An 18,075-nucleotide genomic window follows, 5' to 3' on the forward strand; every position below is an offset into this window, starting at 1 on the left:
AAATATGTTGCATTACATTGTTTCAAGTTTAAAAAAAATTACGTTTTGTTAGGTATGTGCTGCGGTCAATTACCGTTGGAGGCTTTCCGTTTCAAGGGACCCTTATTCTGAAGGTTATCTGCAGTCTGACACTTGCGGTTCTTTCAAATGTTCAACACTACAACTGCTCGATATTCGAAATCCGGTCAGAAGAAACAGGACTAGGTACGACCTCCCCGAACCCAAGAACTAGCCACCACAATATTGGGCTTCATATCAGATTTATTGAAATACTGACTAAAGTTGTTTTAAATTTGATTATTTAGTAAAAAAGAAAAAAAGATGCATATACCGCAAATGACTATCATTATTCTATCGGCTCTTCATCTACGCTTGTTCCGCGATGCTTGCTTCTGTGTCCACCGAGTCGGTTGAGAACAGCCTCATCTTAACGGTGCGTGCAAACAAGGTCTCGCCGTCTTTCTCCGTTGCCTTGAGGGCATCTTCGTGAGAACGGAACTCGACGATCACCTTCCCGTTCGGTTTGCCGTCTTTTCCTACGATTTTGACCACTTTCGTGGGCTGAACGGGCCACAAGAGGTTGGAAACTGCGTTCTTGGAGAGCGGCATCCCGCTTGCCAGAACTCTGTGGCCCTTGGAATGCAGCAGCGATTCTGCGTCATCCTCGTTCACGGCACCGACGTGTCGCCTCGCGGTACCGGTACTCTTGTCAACACCGCTGTTCTTGGGACGAAACGCTCCGGCGCTTATCGCCGAAGTATCGCTTTTGTCTATCGGAAGGTTAGCGTACGACGCCAAGCTAAGAATGTCTCCCTTGACAAGCCTGTCCACAGAGTCTTCAGCCACGGGGCAGAATTCGACCTCCCTGGAGCCAATGTTTCGATTCCGTATCGTCAGAGCCCTGCGGGCATCGTCGGCGCTGGCGAACTCGACGTAAGCAAAGCCGAGGTTGCTGCCAGATTCCAGCAAAGGTAGGGTGACGTTCGACACTTTGGAGCGCGAGAAAAATGCCCTGATGTTGTCCTCCGAGGCCTCCCAGGGAAGCCCACGGAGGTGGAGGACCTTGGTCGATGACGACGCCGGTTCGGGCTTCTGGGACATGACGTAGTAACGAACGTCGGCGGTGTTGGAGGGGAACGCTTCGATGTAGCGACCGAAGATGGTGTGCTCCTTCCAGGGATACTCCAGTGCCTTGTTGTAGTCTTCCTGGGATTCGAGTTCGACGAACGCTACTCCCGTGAGTCGATATCCCTTGCTTTGGAGGAGGACGCCTTCGGAGCCGCCGCTGACTTTGAAGCCCGCACCGGTGAACAGTTGCACTACGTCCGATGAGGCGACCTTCCGCGGTAGGCCCCTGATCCTTAGGATAAAACGGCCGTCCTGGATTTTAGGCGGTTCCTCGCTGTAGCGCCGGTCACCTTTCTTGAAGACTCGGGTGGTCATCGTCGTCTGCGATGCTGGCGATTCTTCCGTCGGCTCCTCCAGAGAAGTGCTGTTGCCGCTGTAAGAATCAAACCAAACGGTTTTTCAAATGACTCGCAATAATACTTTCGTACCTCTCGAATCCTTACAAGAGAGCCTCCGTTTCCATCTGAAAGAAAAGCTAACAAGAGCATCTCAATTAAAATAAAAACATTCACGATTAAATTCACGTTAACAAAACTTTTAAGAGAGAAAAAAAAAAAAAATCTTCGAGCAGAACTAGCAGGGCTAGCTGAGCTTAAAACATAAAAGAACCTCTCGTACACGTAAACTTACTAAACAATCAAACAACCTTCCTCGTGCCCACGTGTACGAATGGACCAACGGGTGCCATGTTCAAGACGAACAGTTTCTTCAAAAGTCAGGAGCTATTAAAACTCCTCTCTCTCTATCTCTCTCTTACATCATCGTTTAACACGAGTAGACTTTTCTAACATGCATGTGACTGCGCAACACAGCATGAATTTGTTGTTTGCCTACTTCCTATACTTGGAGGGGTAAAAAAAAAAAAGAAGGAAACGCGAAAAAATTGACGTTGCCACGAATAAAAGGCTTTCCTGGGATTCACAAAGACTGTTGGCTCTGTTCAAACAAGATTATGCCCGCAAGCCCGAACATATTTTTTTGTGTGTGTGTTTGCTAATTGATATATATATATATATATATATATATATATATTACTCTTCAACACGTGTAGAGAATTAATAAAAAGATTTGCAAAAAAACATTATTTGAAGAGAAGCAAAAACATTCTGAGTGCCCAAGAACGGTACACTCGATTTTTGAAGCCTTTGTGTCCTGTTTGGTGACACCTACTACACAAACTACAAATATCAGAAATCTCAAATGTTTTCCACTAATATTAGATCATTGGAACTATTTATTTAAATATGTAGAGCATTGTAGAGGTTATATATTTTGCGTCAATAATGCGCAAACATGGCTTTTTTGACGTTTTGCCTCTATAGTCGGTTACAAGTCAAGAAGGTAGGAGAAGCTCCTCCCACAAGTGTGATGCGCCCGTTTCAAATCTCTCCGCAGTCGAAAGAAGAGTTCACTGGAAACGCTCCTTGTTCCACTTCAATGATTCCCACTTGTCTCCGATCCAACTTTTTTAGAAAGCGACCTTTGTATTCATCGGAGAGGGAACCGAGCCCCTGAAAGCAGCCTTTGTATCCATCGGGGGGGAAGCTAATCCCCGAAAGTCGTATTTGTTTCCGTCGGTGGGGGAGAACTCTAATCTCCCTCTCGTGGCTTCCACAATGCTAAGTCAAAGTCGAAAGATAAAGCAAATATGTACAGAAAGGCAAGACCCTCCTCGCGCGTTGTCCGCGACGTCACGGAAACGGTGGGACGCTATTGGATGCAAAGGTGGCGGAGGGATATCTGATTCCCTTTGAGGGGCATTTGCCGCTACCTTCTTGACCTGTAACTGACTATAGATTTCTGAGCCGTTATCATGAAAAAGTTGAATAGCTACAACAGTTTAACTTAGGTCATATATTCTTATTAAAACATTCTTTCGAATAATATATAAATCATTACTTTATCTCAAAAATGTTTATGTCGCGCCAAACTTGTCGTAAAGTACGAAGCTAAAAAATTTCATGGAGCGAAAAACAAAAACATGTATATATATTTTTTTTTCTTCAAGGTTACAGCGCGGAAAACGGTACCTTTCACGGCGGCATTTCTGCCCAATGCCACAGATGCGATTATCTTTTGATTCCGTTATTTTGACTAGATATATGTTTTGTGCTGTATTCGGGCACCGGGTTCAAGTTTAAGTATTCTTCTAATTAAAAAAATACCCGCGTTGCTTCTCCCTTTAATTAATGTAACCAATAAACCTGTTTTGCCCCTTAAAAATACAAGTTCTAGGAGCTTTAGCTGAACTTTATCCACAAAAGCAGGACGAAAACAATTGTAATTGCTACTACATCTTTTAGAGCGCAGCTCTTAAGGCCGGTTCAGACACTTGCGTTTGAGTGCGTTTGACTGCGTTGCGTCGAGAACCGAAAGCGAGTCACCGGCACATCTGTGCTTCGTATGAAGCATGCAATCCAATTCAAGGAATCATCTTAGCACGCGATATAAGCAGCAGGGATGTCCTGGTTTCTCGCTGCCGCAACGCAGTCAAACGCAACTGTCTGAACCGGGCTTTAGGCGCCCGTTCCCGGCCTGAGAGGCGTCGGCGTCGCCGTAACCGCGCGGTGCATTATGGGACATTTCCCATGATGCAACGCGCGGGGAGGAGGGAGGGGGATACCATAAATGTCCCATAATGCACCGCGCGGGGAGGAGGAGGGGAGGGGGAGGAAGAGAAGGGAAGAGGGAAGGAGGGGGAGGAGGAGCTTGAAGGATAAAGGGAGGACGAGGAGGGTGGAGGGGAGGAGGAGTAGCAGGGAGAATGAGGAGGTCAGAAGGAGGAAGGCGGCGCTCCCCTTGGTACCTACCTTCCTTCCTCCTCCTCAAGAGCTGCGCTCTAATTCGGCTTACAGGGTGTTGTAAACGTGTCATTTTTTTTTCTACAGAAAGAAGTAGAAAGGTAAGTACAGTGGTGCAAATTATATGTGAATATTTACACCTATATTCGCGATAAAGTGGGAATGTTTGAGCCCAAACTTGTTACTATACTATTCATGACGGTTGTACGTTCGGCTGATCAAGGTAAACCTATGACTTCACTGGCAGACTTTCAGTAAGACGTCTGTTAAGATTAAAAATATTTGTAACTATTGACCTCAATAAAATAAACATTCAAAAAATAATGAGTAAAAATATTGGGCACACTAGTTGCCTACGTCGGCAGAAGGGCGTCTTGAGAGGTCCGTCTTTTGTCCCTCTTCATACCAGACTGACGAATTCCGCGAAGCACTCACCTGTGCTGCAATAATTATAACAAGTGCTAGATTATCGGTGAACTCCAACTGTGGCTACAAATGGGAAATGCACGAACTTGAGGATTTTGCCCGATCCTCTTCGAGGGATGGACATCCATATCTTACACACTGCGAACATTTTTCTGCTATGCTGTCAACGTTTCGTGTTCACTAGTAATATAATCACCACATAATACACTACATAAGCTACAAGTCGTTGCCATGGCTGCAGATGGTCTGTCAAGACGCAACTACACGGGACTGGCAACCCCTTCGTTTGTTTATGACCGCAGTGCGCGTGTTGTCTTGTCTCACGATCACAAGACTCCACGACCTCCCGAAAGCATGACTGGAGAGAGAAAGAAGGAGAGATAGTACATTATTAGCCTTTCTATGAAGCAAGGTACAGAGAAAGTTTAAGCACGTGGCAATCAGGTTCTTTGAAAAGATAAGTACACCAGGAGAAAACAGGCGATAACTACATGTGCTGTGCGGACCATGTCGTCTATGGTTCCCTAAAGCCCCTCTTTAGGTTCACCAGGGGGCCACCCCCGCCTTGGGTGGGGTTGATTTCTGTCTGAGCTGCCGCAATTCTCATTTAGCGCTAATTAGGTCGGTGCCGCTAACATAGCGCGCGTCGCCTTTAGAATTCGCGACATTTCGCTTTCGACCCTGGCGTTGACTCCTGGGGAGTATATTGTCAAAATCCTAATACATAACGTAAAAAAAATTAATTGCAAAAATTAATTATGCATTTTTAAATGCTCCTTTCCCGCCCAAATAATTTTTCTTTATTGCAAAAATAAAAATTTGCATCGCCGAATGCTTATACTCAGCCTAACTGTTACCTCAAAAGATATTTTATGAAAATTTCAATGAAAAATGGGACCTGTTTTTGCCCATTTTGGTAACTGGCGCCATTCCACACGTCCATCGGCCACCATTTTCCCCTTGAAAATGTAAGAATATCACATATAACTTTTGAATAAGATAACGGTTAGTCCTGAGGCTTTTGAATCTGGTTCGGATCACCAACGCTACATTTGGGCGCGGAAAATGAGCGTTTGGAGACGCATAATTTATTTCTAAAAGTAAAAAAAAAAAAAAAAAAAAAGGTTTTTTTTTAATATGTATTAGGTTTTGTTTACTGGACACTGGATGGATGTCTTGACATTAAGGTCGGATTTTCAAGTGTTTTACTCGAGCTCACTTTAGGTGCTGCATTTTAACAGAATGAGATACCATGATACTGACTCCTGAGGTTACTTGAAGTGGGGTCCTTTAAATGCAATACTAAAACTGTCAATTTACTCAGTATTATCTACTACAACTAGCCTGTTTCTTCACAGAATATAATAGATTGTTATCTTGAATTTATTGAATAAGTGCAAGTCTCCTAGCCCACGAACTGGTGATTGGTCAACTGAGAATTTGTACTGCGGCAGCAATTTACCGACCGAAAATAAACCGACGAGTGGTTCAATAAAAGAAAAACATGTAATCACCTATAAATGCTATACCATAAAAAATAAAAAAAGAGTATTAGGCTGTTGCATCTGAGCATCTTAGCAGTTCTCAGCAGCCTCTTGAATGTAGTGCTCCAACTCAGCTTTAAAAAGCAATTGCAGGATTGTTTTTTAAAGCTCAGTTTCAAGATGCAGGTAGCAACTTGATCAAGCTATTGCTCAGAATCGTGTTTATAGTAATATACTCACTGCATTGAAGAGTAGAAGATGTTCAGTTGCCACTCCTCAACAAATTAAAATGTGTAATGCGAGAAAACATGCATATAACAATACCCACTGAAGCTCATTTGCCCAAAGCTGTTAAAGTTTCTCTAAAACTAGGTTATAGCAACTTCATCTGAAATGTATTGAAGCTACAAATACAGTTACATTCCTACATATGTATCTAGTTACAATTAGTTACCCACAAAAAGTAACCAAGTTATGTTGCAATTACTTTTAAAATATCTCGTTATATCCTGGTGTGCTGAAACTGCTCAACAGTTCAATCTTTAGCATGGAAAAGTTACTGGAAAAATTCTGTCTTAAATCTGCACTCTGCTCATGGTAGGGTCTGAGGCAGCTACAACACATACTGATGTTGAGACTACATAGATGTGAATTTGTGTACTTGTCAACATAATTTTGGAACATATATTACAACTCGTTCCAAAAATGTAACTAAAGTTAGTTATAGTTATTGAAATTTTATTTTAACTTTGAAACTATTTATTTACTGAAATATTGACTTAAACCATTAGCTACATTATAGCGTTCCATTTGTCCAGCGCATGCAGTCATCGTCTGCAATAGGGCCTTTTGTAAGCAACAGGAGTGTTGTGAAGTCAGCATTTGCTCATTGTGGCTCTAGTTTAGTTTCACTTGATGACTTTCACCTGCAATTTTAACTGAAAATTGCCGAAAAGGGAATACTATGCATTACAGCCACGCAAGTGCCGTCTTTCAGTTCCTAGCTAGTAGCACAATAGCCACATGAACCGCTATTAACCGTAGTGCTCCTCCACTGCAGAACAGTGCACGTCAGAAAAGCACCCCTTACAAAGAAAGGAAAGCTCGCCAGTAAGGAGCATTTGCACACGGTGAGTAACAGATCGATTTTTAGCATTTGAATGAGCTATGTAACTTGGGTTTCTTGTGTAATTGGGCTGATCAGCAAATAGATTACAAATTTTTTGAGGGTAAACATATACCATAAGATAGCTTGCAAGTGCCCACTCAAAACTGAGAGATAATCACGGAACATGCGGGATGGATGCTTGTTCAGTCATCAATTTTACATATAAACGTACTGTGCATATTTTCTGAGATCTTGAAATATGGGAATGGGCGCTTATTGTGAAGTGGGCGGATCCGCGGTATTCTACAGTAGAAGGATGTACTTTAACAGAAAGTGATAAGAGGGCCTATCTAAAAAACCTCCAGCATCGATTTTCTGAAAAAGTGGTACAGCCAATTCCACTGTAAGGGCCCAGAGAGGATAGTTTTATCTAGGAAAGCTCATCTTTCAGTACTTCCGCGAGAATGCAGTTTCCTATTAGCTCTACACCTCTGGCAAACTCAAACCAGATACTTCGGAGAACCACGGTAGGGTATCATAAACCTCCCAGCAAGAAAAAAGACTCAACTGCCATAAGCCAGAAAAAGATCTACTGGTAAATCCTTAGGAAATGCGTTAGCACGACCGTTGGGAATCGCCACACACGTCCTCTTTTGGGAAATGCCAGTGCTGACCGCTTCACTTTTCCGTTTGGCTTTCTCTTTTGCTTCCCCTATTTCTTGCTGCCTCTTTTAGGCTTCGTTACAATTGTACACCCTTACACCGAATTTGATAACCATATGCCTAATAGTTACAATGATATAAAATATTTTCAACATATTGTGAGACAGTGACAAAGTAAAGGAGTTCAATGTTTGAATGCATTTTTCTCAGTTCCACTTTTTGCTGCAAATTTCATACGAAGGAATCTTTTGTTCGAAGGTGAAAGTATTCTGATACCACAATCAAGATGTTCCTGAACTGAAATTTACTCAGGAATCGGGCTATCTACTTTATTTTGTTTTAAGTTGAAGTTCACAGTGATAAAAAAATAAGTTTTCAAAAATTGACAGAGGACAGATGTGCATCTCATAGTTTGAGGTAATAACTCTTCCTGAAATATTTACATTTAAGCTATTAAAACTAGATAGCCCGAGGTCCCATATCCCCCACTTTATATTCAAGCAGTCAAAATGATGCTTAATAGCTTCATTTGCATATTGTAGATTTTTTAATGAAAAGTGACATATAATCGTATGCAGGTATGTAAATTTGTCCTAGAGAGCTGAAAGTTTGCACAGTAAACCTAAATCTAAAGCTAAATCTCCCCTGGAAATTGCATTCCGATCACTTGAGTAGTTCAAAAGTTTGACCTCTAGCCAGTGTCCCCCCTTAATTTTTTCTGGCTTCTGTCGCACGCAGACCCACATCAGCATGTTGCTTCTTGCACCGCATCTCGGCCAGCCAAGCTAGGCGTCGCTTCCGCTCCTGTCTCATACGCCCGCCTTGCACGCTTAGCAGTGGCATCCTCTGCCTGACGCTGCTTTTGCTGTTCACCGGTTTCCCGTGTGTGCATTGGCTTTTACCCCACAACGTCGCCTCCCTCTCGCCAGTGTCCTTCACTAATTTCATCCTCTCTACGTGGCGCACTTCCCTTTCTACTATTTTGTCCGCAGACGGACGGCGTCAGCTATTTCCTGTCATGTGGGTAATAATGCTAACAAATTAAAGTATGAAACTGCAGATGTTACACAAATGTTTATATGTTGACTTCGGCGTCGCAACACAAATTAAAATAGTCACAAAGGCGAGACTTACGAAAATGCATTTATTTGCCCATGTGCTAGAGGCAAACTGATGACACCAATTGTAAACTAAGTCCATAATCCACTTGGAGCCTAGAAACAGCTGGGTGGTATAAGATGATGCTAATAAATAAGGATAGAAACAATACAACAATGCTTTTACTATAACTAAAAATCCTTCATAACAAGTCTGGCATAACATCAGTGTAAATACTATATATGTGCAGATCTGTAAAATGCCTCCTAAAAGTTCACTTTCACTGTCATGCTACGCTCATTAAGCAAGAGACACTTTTGCCTGCTCATTTCATCAGAAATATGTTGAGATTGAAACATACCCAACTGTCCCTTTGGTAAAAAAAAGGTACAAAAAGACAAACAAAATATGCTGTCTAACACCTACTCTCGATGGACTAGCCACTGTTTCCCGGTTTCCGTGAAGCCGTTTTCGGGACCTATGACAGCTACACTGGACCTGCAGGATTCGCTCACGCTCCTGGAAAAGAACAAAAAATAAAAGAAAACATGAAGGCAAGGCTTGTGTTGACCAGAAAAATCTGCCTTTTCTCTCTTCCCTTCCATTTCTTCGTTGACCTCTATTTCTTCCATAGTGTAGCCTTCTTTTGGCATCTGAACTAAACAATTAGCCCTGTGCCAAGAATTAGGGTGTGCGAATACTCGAATATACGAATCGAATAGAAAGTTCCCGAATAATTCGATTCGTGAATCAAATTCCTAGTATTTAATTACTCGAATATTCAATATATTCGGCCAAAGACGCGCGGTCGGCGCGGAGCTGACAAAAAAGCAGTTTTTTCTCCCGATGTAAGCGCCTGTGATGTTAGACAGAACATGCGAAAAACAGCTCATGGTCCTACCATTCCACAAAAATCTAACGCACAGGTTAGAAAAAAGAAAAGTAACGAATGCCACCAACTTTATAGCATGCGGATTTACTCACGATCGTGACACAATTTTCCCTTGAATCACAACCGAAACATCCCATTTGCGCCGCTTCAAGAGAGGAATTGTCAGGAGGCCGGAATACCGCGCCATGCCTAATTATTTTCACGAGTAAAGCCCCTCGTTTCAAATTCAAGCACCGATGTAAAACACACTTGCCGCACTCACAGAAATTGGCAACTGCACGATCACAGAAAGAAAACCACGATAACCACGCCGATGAAACCAGCAGAGTTATCGTTGTGGTTCTTTTGGAACCGCAAGCCGCAAATTCTGATTCAGAACAAAACGGAACGAACAAATAGTGTGCCTAGATTTGAGAGGGTTTCCAACCGTTCGATAGCCACGTTTGAATTACGAACTGCGAGAAGGTGACGAAAAGACGAAAGCGTCGATCGGGATTGGGCAGGCAGGGCAGGGAGGGCAGGCGTCGTCGCCCTTCTGTTTGCTCGCCTTTTTTCACGCGACAACACAACACATGCGCACTTACGACCAATCTGCGCTGGAGCCGTCTCCGTGGTTTCAGTTTCGCTTGCTCCCTCTTTTAAATCAAGGCTCTCTAAAACAGGATAGGTAGACGGAAAAATGGATGCATAGCGGCAGTTGGACGGTGTCTTGCGCCACCTAAAAAAGTTTTTTTTCTTACTTCAGATTATATTGTTTAAGCCTGTTTACTCAGATTTAAGACCTATCTGGTTATTTATGTGAAATAAAATCCTGGGTGCTATTTTTCTTTCTTAAAATGGAAACCAAATATCACAAAATGCCCCTTTTTGGAGATATACAAATACCTAGTTATCAAAAAAAGGTTGTGGTGTTAGGTTGTGCTTTTAACAAGAAAAAAAGACATGCGTGGCTGTAACTTTGGTCATTTTGTGACGTTTAGGGTAGATAGATTATATTGAGCCATAAGATTGGATCTTTAGTGTCCAACAGCAACTGCTTTTATTTTTTTTTAATTTTTTTTTCACCGAAATTTTTTTTACATTTTAGCTTTTGTTTTATACAAGATGCATATTCTGCAACAGGCACATACTCTGCACATATAAGAATCTCATTCGCAGCACATTTTGAAAAATTCCTACAGATAAAATCACTATTCGATATTTGATTCAATATTTGGCTTTTTGTCTTGATTCAATTCGGTATTCGATTCGAAAACTACTATTCGGTATTCGCACACCCCTACCAAGAATGCAATTCTTTGTTTGTCGACGAATTCCAGTGCACTGAATTGTTCTTGTTTATTACAAGACTGATACATAAACACCATGGCTTACCTTCTGATGGCATCGATGACTTGGTCTTTGGTGTTGTTGAAGAGCTGTTGCCTGTGCTGCTCCTTCATCTGATCGGTGATTCCGTGCAGGAAGGTACCCAAGCCACGGGAGCCTGGGGCAATAGGACTGTCCACCTGCAGAGGACACTTGCACACTTACAAACAGTAATTATACAATTCTAAGAGTCCACCTTTTTCCAGACAAGGCGGCATGCAAAGAACAACCCTGTTTGGGGGAGGACCTTACAGTTGAGGTATGCTTAGCTTACAGTGACGTAAAATCTGTTATCTTTTTTAGCCTCGTGCAGCAAGAACAAGCAGATGCTAAGAATCACATAAATACTGCGATTAACAAAAAAAAATGGCAACAGCAACAGCATTCTTCTGTTGGCAAGATTGAATTCTTTTTCACTGGCTTTTCGTGTCAGTAGGTATGAGTTATACCGCTGAGTCTCAGTAATTTGATCGCTTCATTTTAATTTTTGGTTAGTTTGAAACATGAGTACAGTTCCACCAATTGTGCATGCACGCGTAGGGAAAAAAATGCATCTGTGTTCCAGAAGTCCGGTAATGAAAAAGCCTCGCGATTATGCTGACCACGCCTAGTTTATCGCTTATCTGCTCTTTACACGGTTACAGTGGCACGGTCAGAAATACAGTGAACATAGAAAACTAGCGGTGCTAAGCTGCCAGGTCAACCAAGCCAAGCACGGCAGCGTGTATGCACCTTGGCACCATTCCTTCAGAAGTTTATGAAAGCAATCAATAGCAGGCAACATAGTCATGCAGCACACATGGCTAACAAAACTGGGCTAGAGCAATTGTCTTGGGGATGTTTTGTAATCAAATACATTGATGTCAACAAACATGTCAAGGCCTGTGGTCTGCCTTCAGACAGCAAAATTGTGCAAGTGTAAGGCCAAGAAACCACTACATCGCTTTTCAAGCCAAATGCCGCTGACATGGACACTGCACTGAGCATCGCAGAGCACTTAATCTTTGGAGAAGAAAACACCAAAGCGCCCTAAGAAGAATTCTCAATTTGCGGAGCACAGTTACTGTGGCCCATGTCCCTCAGAGGAAGCAAACAAAGGTGAACAGCCCGTTCACCCAAGTGAGTACTGAATAAAATAAACTCATGGTCTCAGTGCATTTGATTAAGATTTCACTGCCCCTACAAGCTCCAAACAATTGAGAGTCATCTCTAATGACCCATGAAAAAGCTGAGAGAAAAGCTTGTAAAAGCTTTTGACAAAAAACATTCTTTGGTCAGATGTTCGACATTTCGTGAAGCCCAGATAAAAGCAGGGACACGAGGCTCGACACTGATTGGTTGAGAGATGGGAGAGGAGGAGTGAGGTGCTCGACGCTGACTGGTTGACGCAAAGGCCACGGGACCAGAGGGGTGGGCGAGAAGGAGCTCGACCATCTGTGCGCAGTGAGGGAGAGGAGCTCACGAGTACGGAAGGCACTGGGAGATCGTCAGGTTTATCAGCCCCATTAACGGTAGTATAGTTTCATTCTAGGAACAACTATCAAGTGCACACAGGGCATATGTTACACTATCTGATGAAGAGCACCGTGAACGTAGGCGTCTGGCAACTCAGAGTATCAAACACTTGTGACGCTAGAATGTTTCATGTATGCAATGCAATTGCCTAGCAATTTGCCATAAATTTTTTGTGTTAAGGGGGATTTGCCCGTGATTTATTTGCAGCCTTTTCCTCCTAGATGACGCAGAAAATTTCCGGAACAAGCGAGTTGCATGCTCGCAGCTGCACATGCAGGTCGGGTGCTCGTGGTGGGCGATCGGGCCACGGGCTGTTCACCGCCGATGTAGGCGAGCTAGATTTTGTCGGCCCGTCGTCCGCCACTACTGCCTGGGGCCAACGCCCAGAACGGGGCACAAGCAATATAATAATCAAAGAAATGGCTCTGATTTACGACCGGCTCAGAAGTTGGAACCAGTTTCGAACAATTCAAACATGTTTTGCGAACACCCCATTAGCCGATGTTGTTGTGCATTGGTTGTGTGCACTTGGGTTGTCAGCTTTCGCAAATGTGTTAATTGTTTAAAAATTAAAACAGCGCAAGGACACGGACAAGAACAGCAAGAACAGCAAGGCGCTGTTAAAAATTAAAACAGCGGCTTGTTCGTCTACCTCTTGTTCTTGTCCGTGTCCTTGCGCTGTTTAAATTTTTAATCATGAAATACCAACTAGCCCAAACTTCCACGTTAGTGTTAATTGTGTGCAGATGAAGGCGCAACTGACGTTTTGACATCATGTATTGGGTTTCGTGGCGTCGCTTGTTTCGTCTAATGAAATTTGGTTTCCTACGAATACGCTGCGGCGTGTTGTAATAAATGTTTTTAGCGCAAATTTTGCTGTTAATTTTTGCTCCACTGAGTTCAGCTGTTATATGTGAGCCTGTAACGAGTAGCGTCACAGTTTGCACGAGTCACGCTCGCAGGTAGAAAAGAGCTCCTGACCGTGGTGCCATTCTCAGTGCTTGTTCGCACGGCGCATGCTTTGCTCGCTTTCAGAGTCGACAAACACGTATGTGTTGAGCTGTGAAGATCGCATGCTGAATAGTGCATAGAGCGGGTTCGTTGCTCACTTTTCGAAACGACGAAAAATCACAACGGTCTGGGCTACGATTTCGTAAACATAGAGGGCGGTGTATAAGCATTTCTCAGCATCTGCTCACGAACACTAAAAAAGCGTTAAAAAAACAAGAAAAAAATTGTGCATCACATTTAGCGTTTTATTAAAATGCTAAAAATGGTTTCCTCTCTTTTTTTTTTAATTATTTTTATTTCACATTTATTGCACGGGCACTTGTAGCATTGGTGGGATAATCAAAGAAAGTTGTGCTTCATTTGTACACTAAACTTTCGTTAGTTCGACCTCGGTTAATTCGACTCGCCGCTAGTAGCAGCTAGAGCGCGCGCTCAGCCAGCGCGTGCTTTAGCTACTACAAGCGGCGAGCTTCCTCGCGCCACACGCGTCGAGCAAGCAACAATAGCGGTGATAGCTTTCAGCGCACCGAGAGGTGTAATGCCGAAGCTTGGGAAGCGCCGAGCGAGGGGTTTATACACATGGAAGTAGGCCACACAGCCTCGCCCCTAGGCTCACTTCCAGGCGACGCAGCCTGTACCGCGAGCCACACGCTCCTCTGTTCGCATTTCATTTTTCCCTGATAGTACTAGCGAGCCCCCCAAAAAGCCAGGAAGCCAAACCAGTGCTGTGAGCTGAAGTCTCAATCTAAAATTCACGTTTGGCATTTCTTACAAGTACCGACTACCACTGTTGGCGAATGCAAGCGACACATACCACGAAACCAGGAGCAAGAGCCGCATCGCGGCTCCCTTTCAGAGGCCACTCCATAGCCGCTTATTTTAGTGCTGCGCCGCCATTTTCTTCCAAGTGTCGCACTAGGCACAAACTCGCGCATTGGCGCATTTCATGATTTTATGCCACTGGCAAGGCGAACGCGTCAAGGGACTTTTTACTGGGGGCGTGTGACTCTTTGGTATGATCTAGAAGCTCGCAAAGTGCAAGGTTACGTGGCACGATCTAACCGTGGCGCCAGCTGTGGTCACTCTAAAATTGAAGGTGAAGCTCGTCGCATGGCGGCGAGACACAGCACGTTGCCATTGTATCACTATGTCATAGTACATGCGTCGCCTCTCATTGGTCCTATTTTTTCTGTGGCGCAGCAGACAAAAATCTCGCACAGATCATTCTCCAGCAAAATGGCAAAACTGATGTCGGTGGTATCAAACATAGGACTCATGCAGCGAGTCACCACCCGTCCAAGCTCGTGAAAACAACAACAAATGCTCTGGCTTGGGGCATTTGGTGCTGACGTCGCCATCTTGCTGAACACATTGAAAGTAAATCTAGCAGAAGCTGCCCTGTCAAACTTATTTGCACAAATACGCAAATGTCAAGACATTTAGGTTTCCCATCAGGATCCTAAAATCAAAAGAGGAGACACCTCTAGTAAGTACTACTATTCATTCTGTCGGTTTTGTCATCTAAGTAATTTTAATTTCAAAATTGCCTCAAAAGGTGCTCAAAACAGTCAAAAAAGTCATATTTCTAGATTTTTTTTATTAAAAATCTTTAGTGCTCTTGCAGAAAAATCGAAAAGTAGCAAGACTTTCATTACATCTTCATTTGAGCATCAAAAATAATCAATACTCCGGTACATTCCTGAAACTAAGGTTTATGTAGTGAAATTCGCCCATTGACTGATGAGCAGGTGAATACTCCTTAAACTAAAAAAAAAGCCCTCCAAAATATCTTTTCCCCTTAGTTTTTTTTTTTTTTATTGTTGAAAAAAAAAAATATTTAGGTTCATGTTTGTGCTCATTCCTGATGATTGAGACCAAGCAACCTTTCTGCACCTGAGGTTTAATATCATACTTTGCTGTAGCTTTTTTCTTATCTTTTGTGACACATGGCACGTGCTGGCCACATGATATGGTAGAAAGTTTTGTAAGGAGCATGCAGTAAGCGGCGCAAACCCTCAGAAATTGTGAGTTGAGACTAGGGATGCCGCGAACTTTTTTCGAATCGAAGTTTCGATGATCGAATCAAGCGGTTCGAAAGGTTCAAAAGATTTTGATTTTTCGAATTTTCTATATCGTAAAATTCGACGGAAGTCGAATTTTCGAACTTGTTAAGCTAAGAAGTTCGACGCTTTTCGAACCGTCGAACTTATTACGCTAAAAATTCGATCTTTTTCGAACTTTCGAACTTATTGCGCTGCAAGGTTCGATGCTTGTCGCACTTTCGAACTTGACTGACCAAAAAATTCGATGAATTTCAAACTTTCGAACTTATCTATCAAGAGAATTCGAAAAGTTTCGAACGTTCGAATTCTGAAAAGTCAGAAGTTCGACAAACTTCGAACTTTTAGGGTAAAAGTTCGACGTTCGTCGAACTTCGAAAGACCGGCGGACGGTTTCATTTGATTTCAGGTAGTGGTGTACATTCGTAATTTTTTTTTCTCGAACTTTTACACGCGGTGCTGCGTTCCTTACGAAAGACAATGTCGTTTATTTCAATGTTCTGGCATGCTTAGGTTTAAAGAAATAAATCCCCGAAGGGGCGAGGAAGGACGACGGGTTTTTGACGATTATTGTTTGTGCCAGATTTGAAGCACGCTGCAGCCGGAGCTATTTATGGTAGATATGTTATACTTTTTTAAGAATGATCTATGTATAGCCTAGGTAAGTGCCGTCTTAAGATGTGATTATTGTTATTCAACGTGAGTTTCGAAGAAATGTCCAAACATGTATCTGCATGCAATTATGACCTAAACTTGATATTTATTTTCGTCTAAGTTGTTTGAGGTACCGCATTTAAATTAACACCACAGACAGTACATATCATTGCCATCTGCAGAATACAAAATAATATATTCATTGTTTTTTCACGTTAAGGAATAAATTAACTCATGGGAGAAGATTTCTAATAGAGTTCAAGTTCAGCACGTCATTAAAAGAAAACTTTTTTTTTTCGCTTCACGTTCCTGGGACGTGTTTCTTTTAGCCTGTATACATTTTGGTAAAAGAAACTTGTTTCGAAGTTCTGAACCTCTGAATATGCAAGAATAGAACACTTCCGACGAATTCTTGATAGTTTTTTTTTTTTCCTGCTTTTTATTCCCGCATTTATTCTTTTTTTTTTTTTTTTTGTTACTATCGGCACAGGTGTTTAGGTCGAAAAGACAGCTTTGAACTTCCGAACCACTAAGCATGTGACGAGCAGTGCCATCTGACAACGAGTTTCTAACAATGAACATCTACGCAACCTTCTATGCAGTGTCAGATTAAAATAAGCTCGACCACGCCCTCTTTCCCCGTATTGTTTTCTTTAACAGTCCGAAATACCTGCAAGGGGAAGAAGGAGGCTGAAGCACCCCCCCCCCCTCCCCCTTCGCTGCCCTCTTTCCCCCGTTTTTCCTCTTTCGACGCCACTTGTATGGTAGAACGCTCCTCGACCTCGAGTTGTGTCGGCTTTTGTGCTTTTTGCGAGGCGATTCCTCCGTCCCAGAAAATAAACCTCCAGGAAAATTATAAACTTCACCGGATCGGATTACTACCAGCGTGCAAGGGGTGGCGAGCTAGTTTGCCAGGTCGCATCAAGGTTTTTCTGAGCCTCAACCTCCTGCTCGCCCCTGGCCGTTTCGAACTGGATGAGTCTCGTAAAACAGTGTGTTCGTGCAATCACTACTGCGTGATGCAGGTTGAAGACCCCCCCCCCAGGGCTGGCGGTCACAATTCTGCACTGGCAAATATTCTAGCACGTCCGGGACACTCGTCGCCTCATTTAATTGCCTGACCAACTTCGCAGAATCTAGATATCACACCCTAACTTTTCTAAACTTGATTTTGTGAAAACCAGTGAGTCGTGAAAACGTTATTTGAAACTGAAACTGTGGAAAAACTTGAAAATCGGACTTCGAACTTTGAAAACATGGATTAGAAAGAAATTCAAAATCTTCGAAGTTTTTTTGTTTTTTTTTTGAACTTAACGTTAAAAAAGAATCGAAACCTTCGAACTTTATGCAAGAAGAAATTCAAAATCTTCGAATTGTTCGAACCTCATGTCTATAAAAATTCGAAGCGTTCGAAGTTTTCGAATTTTTTTACAAACAATTTCGAAATCTTCGAATTTATCGAACCTGAAGTAAAAAAATATTCGAAATATTCGATATCGAAATTTTAGAAACCGTGAAAGCTTCGAAATTTTCGAATTCGAAACACCGCTGTGGTCAAAAGTTGCGAATTTTTCGAAATCGAACCTCGGTCGGTACGAAAATATCGAAATTTTTCGAAATCGAACCTCAGTTCGCTTCGCAAATATCGAAACCTTTCGAAATCGAACCTAGGGTGGTTCGCGACATCCCTAGTTGAGACAAGGGCAACCAGATGCACTTAGGTACTATTTGCACTTCCCAGCGATGCAGCTACAGTCTCGCGTACTCCAAGCAAACAACTCCCAAAGGCATTGCAACAGGCATTGTTTCAATGCAACACGTTTGTCCAACTTTTTCTGCCAGATCGAAATGCTGACTAGAGCAAAAA

The 18,075-nt window shown here is 42.7% G+C and overlaps 1 protein-coding gene across 1 annotated transcript in view; it reads right to left on the minus strand.

The window, feature by feature from the left end:
- Positions 1-243: 243 nt before the first annotated feature.
- Positions 244-18,075, minus strand: part of LOC115320539 (presequence protease, mitochondrial) — a 52,663-nt gene continuing 34,831 nt past the window's right edge. Inside the window, exons 26-28 of the mRNA XM_029980764.4 lie at positions 10,975-11,108; positions 9,135-9,227; positions 244-1,501 (exon numbers count right to left, since the gene is read on the minus strand). Coding sequence (XP_029836624.2) covers positions 367-1,501; positions 9,135-9,227; positions 10,975-11,108 — 1,362 coding nt within the window. The 3' untranslated portion in view covers positions 244-366. The remainder of the gene's footprint in view (positions 1,502-9,134; positions 9,228-10,974; positions 11,109-18,075) is intronic.

This window comes from Ixodes scapularis, unplaced genomic scaffold (assembly GCF_016920785.2).
Source record: "Ixodes scapularis isolate PalLabHiFi unplaced genomic scaffold, ASM1692078v2 PGA_scaffold3__209_contigs__length_174095766, whole genome shotgun sequence".
NCBI classification, from domain to species: domain Eukaryota; kingdom Metazoa; phylum Arthropoda; class Arachnida; order Ixodida; family Ixodidae; genus Ixodes; species Ixodes scapularis.